The sequence below is a fragment of the Cornus florida genome, unplaced genomic scaffold (genome assembly GCF_030987335.1).
Source record: "Cornus florida cultivar Cherokee Brave unplaced genomic scaffold, ASM3098733v1 CherokeeBrave_3.0.0_Hap2_Chr06, whole genome shotgun sequence".
Taxonomy (NCBI): Eukaryota; Viridiplantae; Streptophyta; class Magnoliopsida; order Cornales; family Cornaceae; genus Cornus; species Cornus florida.
Genome location: NW_026775576.1, coordinates 52987452 through 52998496, shown reverse-complemented (window position 1 = coordinate 52998496; position 11045 = coordinate 52987452). Strand labels below are relative to the sequence as shown.

At 32.8% G+C, this 11045-nt stretch overlaps 2 protein-coding genes across 2 annotated transcripts; both read right to left on the bottom strand.

The window, feature by feature from the left end:
- Positions 1-1519: 1519 nt before the first annotated feature.
- LOC132311524 (thaumatin-like protein 1) lies at positions 1520-5928 on the bottom strand. The gene is made up of 2 exons (XM_059809441.1): positions 5882-5928; positions 1520-2453 (listed from the first exon to the last, which is right to left on the bottom strand). Exons 1-2 carry the CDS (start codon positions 5926-5928, stop codon positions 1766-1768), a joined length of 735 nt encoding a protein of 244 aa, XP_059665424.1. The 3' UTR covers positions 1520-1765.
- Positions 5929-6148: 220 nt separating this feature from the next.
- LOC132311523 (uncharacterized) lies at positions 6149-10659 on the bottom strand. Its single transcript, XM_059809440.1, has 8 exons — positions 10437-10659; positions 10298-10365; positions 9234-9353; positions 8470-8543; positions 8316-8373; positions 8139-8240; positions 7272-7383; positions 6149-6465 (listed from the first exon to the last, which is right to left on the bottom strand). The coding sequence occupies exons 1-8, from the start codon at positions 10499-10501 to the stop codon at positions 6345-6347; spliced, it is 720 nt and encodes a 239-aa protein (XP_059665423.1). The 5' UTR covers positions 10502-10659; the 3' UTR covers positions 6149-6344.
- Positions 10660-11045: the final 386 nt, after the last annotated feature.

The following is an 11045-nucleotide window of genomic DNA, read 5'->3' as shown; positions in this document are numbered from 1 at the left end:
CTGGGCAGATGGAACGAGTTAGGTGGTTCGCAGTCCGGCTCAAAAGCTTAAGTTATTAGGTGGTGCTAACACCTAACCCATCAATGATTCATTTTCTTCACATCCGAATCTAATGTGAGACAAGCAGGGCCGGCTCGAGCCTTAGGCGAGTTAGGCGGTTGCCTAAGACCCCAGCTAATAAGAAGGCCTCATAATTTTTTATTTCTTTATATATTATAAATTTCCTAAAACAATTATTATATTTCCTTTAATTATTAAACTTATAGAGAAAATTGACCTAAAAGATTTCTATTCTTTTATCTTTTTTTTTTTAGGGCCCCCAAATTTTTTTCCTTTATATATTATAACTTACCTAAATATTTTATTTTCTTATATTATTATTAAACCTCAACAAATACAAAATTTAATAGTGTGCCCAAAATATTTCTATCCATGTATTATCTTCTTTTCTTTTTTTTTCTCTCTCTCTCTCATCCTCATTACATCAGCATATATATACACATGCATTAAAATTAAATATTATATATATATATATTTATTTATTTATTTATTTAAGTGAAAATTGGTGAAACTTTCTATATTTTTCTAAAACTCCTATTAATTTTTATTTTCTCTTTTTTCTTATTCCTCACATATTTTTTCTCCTCTCTCATTATAATTTTTTTTTTTCCATCTTATCCGAGTTTATAATTTACAATCTCACAATCTCACTCTGTAAGAAGATTTTGAATACACTTATATTCTATTAAAGAATTTACTAGAGCATTAGACCAAATTATTCGAAATCAGTTTTTATTATTCTATAACTTAAATTAGTTTATAGTTTTATTAATTTTTGTAATCATAAAATTATATATATATTTTTTAATATTTATTTATATTGTTAAATATGACTATTAAAAAACACATAGCCAATTAATTGATGAAGGAACTAGAGTTCGAAAAATTTTAATGATAGCTTTAAAAATAACTAAACAAATAATTAGCATCTTAGTGGTATAAATATATGGATAGATTTAATTAAAAGGCCACTTTATTTTTTTGGCCTAAGGCCTCATATTATATTGAGCCGCCCCTGGAGACAAGTCTCCCTCTTGACATATCCCTTATAACATTCTTACCCACCCAAACTTACAACCCTCGGTTAGGCCACCATGCCTACCCGGAGAGGAACTCAAAATGCCCTTATTACAGTTATGCCACCGTGCTTACTCGAGAAAAATACGCGAAGACCTCTGGGTCATGCGCTTGGCATAACACCGGATCAAGAACTGGGTGAGTTTGACTCTGATATCAACTGTAATAAGGCGGGTGCTTCGTAGTCTGAGATGCATACCTCTTCTCATCCGTATCTAATGTGGGACAAACATTCCTTGTAACAGCAGATCTCTTCCACATATTTATTCTATTTTTATATTTATATACGGTACACATTATCTATATGTCACTTACACAAGAGAAATGTAAATTGTTTAATTTTGGTAGCTGTAACGGAGTTAGGAATTCGTTTGAGGGGCAATATTAAACATAATAAAATAAGTTGTTTTTAGCTAAAAGTGTAGCAAAGAACAAGTTGAAGTTGTAGTAATGGTACAATAATTAAAATTCATAATTTTCATAATACTTCAAAAAAAAAAAAACAACTTGACATTAAAGAATAACTACAAGCCCCCCACAAAACAAAACAAAAACAAAAAAAAAAAAACACTGTGGACATACAAAAATATTCTTTCTAAACAAATATTTCTCTCCACTCTGCTATTTCTCATGGACAGAATGTAATGGCATAGTTAGGTCCACCAGTGCAAGTAAAAGTGCTAGTTTTGTCATCATAGGCATAACTATAAGCCAATGGACACTTTCCTTTCAAATACTTTGAATAGTCAGTGGGTGGACAAGTCTCTGGTGAGCCAAAAGCCCCGGTGCAACAATATTGTGGCTGATTCAATGCTAGGCATGCACTCTTGCAACCAATTGTGGCACCATCTAAATTTTTCAAGGCAAGTTCTGGCGGACATTCGGCATTGACATCGACCGGGCATGTCGTGGGGTTGCAGTTACTGGATCCGCCTACTGGGATGACAGAAACCGGTAAGTTGAAGCCATCCACTAGGCTAATGTCATAAAAATCTTGTCCATTGTAGCCTGCTAGGGTTAATTCTACTAGGGTTGCCGGTGGGATTGCACTGGCACCATTACAACTTATCTGGCCAGAGCCACAGTCGCCACTCTGACATGTGAACTTTCCACCAGCGTTCATGGAGCAAAAAGCCCGCGCCCAAAACCTGCCTGACCATGAGGCTGGCGCATCAAGGGACGATGAAGCTTTAGATGCTAACTCGAATCCAGTTGACGATAATTGAGTGCCACCACCGCCAGTAAGGGTTCCCGGCCAAATAGTGTAAGGACAATTGTTTGTGAATGTAAATGTTACTGAGTGAGCCCCTGCAATACAAAAGAATACCATATAGAATTTGCATGCATGAGCATGAATAGGCTTCACATAAAATTTAAAAATATATATGTAAACAAAAGAAGTGTCCATTTAATCATATATATATATATATATATATATATATATATATATATATATATATATATATATATATAACCATTATTAGTACTTGTAAGTTAGTTTAAATTTTTTCAATTACCAAATATAACTCTTAACTCTATCAATTTTCTAATGAGATTAGTTATTCCTTTCTGTATCTAGCGCTCTCACTTTTTCTTGGTATTCCAAAATTCTTGCACTTTATCAAGCCAAATATGGATTCTTTGAATACCATACAGACTATATTTAGCATAAAAACATTTTGTCATAAGATTAATATCATGAAGATGTGTTTGTAAATTGTAATAAATAACTTTATATATATATATATATATCTGTGTGTGTGAGACGCGCGCCCGTGTACATATAAGTCAAATTTGAGTTCATAACAGATCATCAAACATTATTTTTTCATAATAGAAAGTAAAAATGAATGAGTTCAATTTTCTGCAGAGTTAAGTCTATATTGTCAAGATAAAAATAATAATAGTAATACTTATGATATAAATTATTGTCAAAAAAAAAAAAAAAAAAAAAAAAAAGATAAAGAAAAAAATCAACTTTTTCATTATAATGTTTGAAGGATAATGAAACCCAGACCAATTAATGAACACGCATTCACTATAATATTGTTCACACACATGTAATATCAGAAGAGGAAATCAAGAATAACTTATAAAATAAAAACAAAAAAAATACAAAAACTTACAGGAATCAAAAATGGTGGCGAGGGCAAGTGCAAGGAGAAAAAAATTAGCATTCGTCATTTCTGTAAACCTGTGATACTGAGTTCTGTTATCTGTAGTTGTGGTGTTGTACTTCCGTAGTAGGAGGGTTATATAGGGTCAAAAGCGTGTAACAATAAATAATTAGCCATAAAAAACAGCAATCACAAGATTTGATTACCTTTTTGAATCTTGGCATTGATATTTTGTAGGTTAGATTATTATGTAATTTGAAAATTTGAGGAGAGTGCAATTAATAATATTTATGACTGAAATTTGAAATTTTGGTCAAATTACAAATTACTAAATTTGGCAACTATTAATTTTTTTTAACAAATTAACTTGGTTTGTGGATGAAATTCAAGCAAATGCCATGTCATTGTTGTCCACGTTCATGAATTAATGGAAATAAGTAGAAAACATGTACTAGACAAAAAAAATTTCCCCCTTTTTTTAAAAAGGAAGTTTCCTTGCTACCTTATTAGGCACATGAAAATCATTTTAACTCCATGGGAAGTGTTCTAATATAATCTGTATCTATTTTCTACAATTAAATGTATGTAGAGTTTCTTACCATTTTTTTATTTTAAAATAGATCAATTTAATCCAAATATATATATATATATATATATATATATATATAGAATGTTATGGTCTTTCTTGTAATTATGCGGATGGAGTAAAATTTGACTCTTAAGAGCAGGTCCAATGGTCTGTATTTTGGCGAGATCCGCTCAATTTGGTGACCCAATCCGCTCGTCCCCAAAATTGAGACGCCAATTTAGAATCGCTATGGGTCACCCTTTTTGGCGACTCATTTCGCTATCCACAATGCCCGTATTATTATTTCTTTTATATATACAAAAAAAAAAAAAAAAAAAAGGGCTTTGTAGCATCCCAGATATGTTTCTAAAGTCCTGTTTGCCTTAAAAAAAAAAAAAACCAAAATTAAGTTTCTTGGCCTTTTTTATTTAATTTTTTTCCCTCAACAAAATTGAAGCAAAGAGTCATTATGCTAGGCACTGTTTGGCCCAAAAAGGTTTTTTTTTTGGTCTTTCTTTTCACCCCTATAAATACGTCAATCGTACCATCATTTACCTTACATCCAACCTATCTATATTATCAACTCCTTCAACCTACAACTATAACTCCCAAGTCATTTTCTCAATCTTAGCTATATTTTTAATACTCAAGTTGAATCTAGGATCCTCCACCCGGACCACCCTCATATTATAACTACAACTCCCAAGTCAACCAATCAAATGATGGTTTTGAGCCCTTCAACCAATTTTATGGAGGAGAATCCCAATTTCCATCTCACCAAGCATTCTGATTTTTCAACATTGGTACTGAAGTGTCACAATCGAGTAACTCCCAACCTTCAAGAAAGTAAAAGGTTAACCAGCCTCCGAACTGGTCCACACGTTAAGATAAGGCTTTATGTTATGCGTGGATGACCTTTGGCTTTGATACAGTAATCGATTTAGACCAACAAAACCTAGCGTTATGGATCAGAATTCACGAAAATTTTGAGAAACATAATAGTGGTGCTGGTACACCTAAATGAAATAGTAACGCTTTGTTGAATAAAATTTTCTAAATGTATGGTATAGATCGAAAGGAATTCGACTAGTGGGCAAAACAATGAATACTAGGTAAGTTCTTTACTGTATTAAATTTATCTTGTAAATATTTTAAACATTTTCCTTCTAATAATTATTAATTTTTTTTTTTTTTTTTTTTTTTGTTTAGATAATAGTAACTAAAGAACTATTCTCTAGTCAAACTTGCACCCAATTTAAGTTAGACAGTTGTTTTGAAGTACAATAATAAATGACATTCACATTATATCGGTTTAGTAAGGAAAAACCAAAAGAAACATCAGCAAAAGAAAAGGAGTGGAATCCACATTGATGATAATGAGCCTATCAGTTACTTAAACCCATCTACTCCATCAAGTAAATGTAGCAACGACACCAAGTTCGGTTGAAGGATCAACACACACATAGGCGAAAATGATTGGCTCGATGTTGAAGAATGTAAACCATTACAATGACCACAAGGATGAAAAACACGGAAGCAGAGCCAAAATAAGGATAAAACTTCTGGCTAATTACAGAATGAATTCGATAACAAATTCGATGATGCAACAACCCTATATCATTCTCAATCTCAAAGTCTTGTGGCTGCCCAAACAGCACGAGAGGCACGCAAAGCAGAAAAAGAAAAGACCAGACAAATAGAGCTTTAAAATAATAATAAAAAAGAGCTAAAGAGATGTCAATCATGCAAAGAGATCAAAAATCGATGCCAACAATAGCATGGAAAGCATGGCTTATTGAACGCCAAAACGAGATATTAAAATCTATATGTTCACGCTATAACTCAAGCTTCCCATAGGAATCTTTTTTCCTAGTTGATTTTATAATGAACATTGTATTTTTTATTTTTTAAAAAAAAGAAAAAAATCATATCAAATTGTATTTGTTTCAATTTATTTTAAACCACAATGGATATTGTATTGTTTAATTTCTTTTTATAATAAAGTCATTTGTAGTATAGCTGTTGGGAAAATATTTTTTTTAAAAATTATTAAAAATATTAAAATATTATTATTTTAGAGAGCGAAAACACACTATTGGAACGCATGCGATAGCTAAAATTAAGAGAGTCCAAAACTCCAACTTGACTTATGGAAATGTTGATGCAGCTCTTGAAAAATGTTGACAAGGCAAATTTTAGCTTTTTTCCAATGACTATATTTCTAACAGCTATATATCAAACAGTTATATTTTTCATCTTATATAAATAGTCATTTGCTCATCAAGAAAAAAAAAAAAAAATTGATTAAATTATTTGCAAACTATACTCAGAATATAACTAAAATCAGATTTCAGTGAAGCATTGTTTCATGTGCATGCTTAGCATGTCTTTAAGCTGATGCTATTACATTCCAACTTCCAGGTTGCAATAGTCACATTCTAAGAACTTCTGGGATGCAAACTTCGTTGTCCTCCATTGAAGAAACTGAATTTAATTGGAAAATCAAAAAATATTTGATGCTTCTATTGAAGGATTATCTCGTATATAACTCCGTCAAGATTGCCAACAACGGATCGACTCCCAGCAACTTCCTTTATCTGTAATCCATGCCCAAGAGCTTCACTAACGACCATTGCATCCATACTGCACAAAATATAACAATGTAACTGCATAACAAGATAGACCATGCATTACCAGAAAAACAGCCGAAAGGTTATATCTTGTGTGTTTATGATCGAATTACAAATACTTTTGAAGCATCAATTTAATCATATTTGCTGTTGCAAAGTAACCAAATTAGCAGGAGGCCTCCAGTTCATAGGGTTGACCATTTCAGATTTGGTCCTCCTTTGTTTTTCAACAAAATGACAATTTCTGAAAAGCTACAGATGGGTACATAGAGCATAAACGAGAGTATACACACATAAATTTGGAACTAAATCCACGATCCCTTCCCCACACTAGTAAATAGAATCGAAACAATGTAACAAACTGAAAGGGAAGAACCAAATTGTCTCGATTTTCACTATTTAAAAGAAATTGTCAAATATTCAAATAAAAGCCCAGTTAATTATTTCAACAAATATTCTGTCAATTAGATAAGGGCATATACCAAATTCATATTGGTCTTTGGTCTGAGCAGCTATTGAAGATCTGAATCATCTGATCAACAACATATATGTGTATATCCTACACTTTCTTAACCAACAAAAAATAGAATACTTAATGTGATAAGTGATTGGACAATGAATACGGAAATTGCATTAGGTCAATAGGAGTTCTCGATAAAATTGATCATCAACAATCAAAGAATACAAAATTTCAAGGAAATTTCTTAAAGTTAGTATTATTACTCTAAAAATGAAGCAATTCCATAAACATTGATACGAATTATGATGATAATTAGAAAGAGAAAGAGAAAGAAAAAAAAAAAATTACAAGTCACTTACGTTTTCGCTCTGGACACATAGGCTAGTATAAATTTGCACTGCCCTCCCCTCCGAACATGGAGAAGCTGTTTTACAGTATCAAAAAGCAATGGAACGCTATTCTGTTGAAAGCTTACATATTGTCAAGGCTTTCTTTTTTGTGTTACTAGTAATTTTCTTTTCTTTTTTTGAAGTTTTAATATCATCCAAAAAAAAAAAAAAAAAGGAAAGCAGTGTGTAAAACAAGTCAAACTGCGGAAGTCTAACATCTTAAACAAATCATTTCAACTAGGGGAAAAAAAATAATAATAATAAAAATAAATAAATAAATAAATAAAAATAAATAAATAAATCATTTTAAAAGAAATGCACTGCCTTGGGCCAGTCAGGGCAGCCTATGATGAATCAAGGTTCAACAAGGGGAGTGTATGAACTTTCAAGACAAAAACAAACAGGTTTCGGGGGGAGGGGAAAAAAAAAAAAAGAATAATTGATTTCAAATAATAATGAAAGAACAACCAATCAAAATTGTTAATAATAAGAAAGGCTCGTACATAAGTCAGGAATAACAAATTAAATTAAGCACCAATTTTATGAAAAGGAAAATGGAATGACTTCCACACTCGAAAGGAGTTCGATGCCCTTCTAAATTATAAACCAAGCTATTTATATATCATTCTAGGAAGAGGTTCTGCTTTCAATTAGGCTTGAAAGCCAGGCTTACATGCACTTTGCTTCATTTTGCAATTGAATATACATGTGAAGATGTACTACAATTAAACACGGATACATCAATGTATGTGTCTGTGCATATGTCTGCACATTCATAAATTATGTATTTACGCATATTAGTTGAAAGATTTTTTTTTTTTTTTTTTAAAAGGATATAAATGTCAGCACCAAGAATGAGATCAAATCCTTTCAAATCCCGTTGTAAAATTTGGTTTAGCTGATCAGAATTTCCCCATTCTAGCTTCTCAGCTATCAACCCTGCATATAAAGAGTCAGAAAACGATGCCAACTTATCCAAATGTAAATCTAGATTTTGCAACTTTGTTTCTTTACCAGCACAGCAATTAGAGTTCTCAGAAGATGAATGCAGCTCTATATTTTTCTTCAGGATCTGAAGGAAAGATTAATAAACAGTTACAACATGAGATGATTAAGTTTAGAAGTCACCAAAAGTAAAAAAGAAATTAAATCTAATCCCTTGACCTGCCTTGAGGACTTCCTCATTATGGTCAGTCAACACGACTTCACGGCAAAATCGACTGCAGAGTATTCCAGTAATGCCTACACGTTGGGAGGCAAAGCCATCAGTCTACATCATCAAGGACTCAAAATGAATAGTATTAAGAAAATTGTAATAGAGAGAGAACTGGACTGACCTTTTCTTTCTCTAAGTGGATAACTTTTTGAAGAAAGAAAAGAGCACAAGAGCTCCTCAGAAAGAGGAATTACAAGGGGAAATCTAACAGTAAGTTAAGGATGCACAAACTATAAAGCTACATCCTTAATGCGTTTAAGTTTGGAAACTACATAACCAAGGAACCATAGATGATCACTAGACATCCATATATCCAAGAGTCCAAGACATATAGAGTATCACTAAATAAAACATGCCTTCTGCAATTTTACTGACCTATATGAGGATCCTATCTTCTAGAGCTGTCAACACAAATGTCTGGACATAAACAAACTTTGAGGAATAAAAGAGCTCTAAAATCCATCCCTACTGTTACACTATAGGTTGGCACCTTCTAACATGCATCATTTACTCTCAGAACTTTGTAGGTTTGCAGTTTATCAATTGATCTAGAAGATCTGTCTAGATTGCAACATAGATTTTGATCATGCGCCAGAGGCTGGGCTTGTGAACATAGATTTTGATGTTAGCTGACCCTGGCAACCGCAATGGATTGGATTCCAATATCTGTAAACTTTTAATGTAAAACACATACATTGCTTTGGATTATCACTTACCAACACCAGATCCTAATTCTATAACAGAACATCCTTGGAGGATCTCAGCATTCTTTGAGAGGTAATCATTCAAAAGCAGCGCACCAGGCCACACCATCTGCCCCGTCAAATCAAAATCAGCTGTCACAAATAATTAGCCAAAAAAGATATTATTTTATATGATAGACAACATTTAGCATTACTTGACCAAAAAGACCTCATACAATAAGTAAAAATTCATCTTCTTCACAGATTCTATTCAATTTCAAACAATATATATATATATATATATATATATATATATGCATCTGTATTAGCCAAACCCTAAAAGCCGTGACAAACTGTTTCCCGACAACTGCTACAAATTCTATGTAAATTAGAGTCTACGATTTTAGCTGTCTGATAGAAGCAAAAACACGAGAAAGATGCAATCCTCATACATCTATCAAATTCTCCACTCTAGCTGAAATTCTTCCACGGGTGGCAACAAACTCGGAAACAAACAGAAACATGCACAAAGTTGAGTGTCTATAAGCTAACTACTCCTTCAACACAATCAATCACCTCATTGTATGCTCTGTAGCTCTTGTTGACAATGAATTTTCAACACAATCAATCACCTAGGTCTATAATTGTATTTACTGTAGCACTTGTTGAGAATGAATTTACACAAATCACTCTGATTTATCTCTGCCCATTAAAAATCACACATATATATAAACCAATGAAATATACAATTGACTGATTAAGAAAATTATTTTATTTTTTGCAGAGACTTCAAACAAACTTGCACACACCCACAAAATTGCCCCTAGCAGAGCTCGAACACTCGACCTCCCCTTTGGAGAGAAGATATCATACCCATCTGGGGTAATGCCTTTTAGTGACTGACTAAAAATACTATGTACTCAATTTCTATACATATTGTTCTAAGATTAATTCAGTAATATGAAAACAAGTACTGTAAGAGCATAAAGCAAATGAAATTGTTCCAGAGGACACAATATGCAATTAAAGGAAATGGGTTTGTGTTTCTGTGATTATTATAATCAAACATCGAAGCTGATTGTAAAGAAGGAACTCACTTGAAGCTGATTGGAGACAGAAGAGCTCAAAAATTTGAGACCCAAATGTAAACGTTGTAAGCTCGTAGCTGCACAAAATCAACCCATTTATTGAATATGAATATAAAGAATATGAATATAAAGACTGAGAGATACATACTTGTCATTTATGAAGAATGATTCGTCTAAACAAACAATATCATCGTCTATTTCTTTCCTTTCCATCTGTTCTTCTGCCTTGTTTAAACCCACAAGGGTTTGTTGTTTCCTATGATTTTGGGTGTTGCCAAGGGCCCGATCGTAAGACCCCACGATACTAAAATAGAACAGGGTGTAAAATAGAATAGGGTTTGTTTCCCCGAATCAGCATCCAGTCCAGTGCATTGGACGGTTCTGTTGATTATGATTTTTAAGGTTGCTTCAAATTACTTTTGGGCCCTCACACATGCGAATTTGACCCATTTATCCTTACTTTTTTAATACAAAAAATATATACTTAAATGACAAAAATACCCCTCTACTCATATTCAGATTTAGACTATGACTCTTTCACTGTTGGGTCGGAACCACCAGTATCATAATCCCCACAACCACCACCGTCCTCACCCCCAACAACCACTATCACTGTCTCTCTATGGTTGAAAATAGGCAGAAGAGTTTGATCCTCACCCCCCAACAACCACTATCACTATCTCTCTATGGTTGAAAATTGGCAGAAGAGTTTGATTTTGGGGGTTGGAGGAAGAAATTAAAAATATATATATTGGCA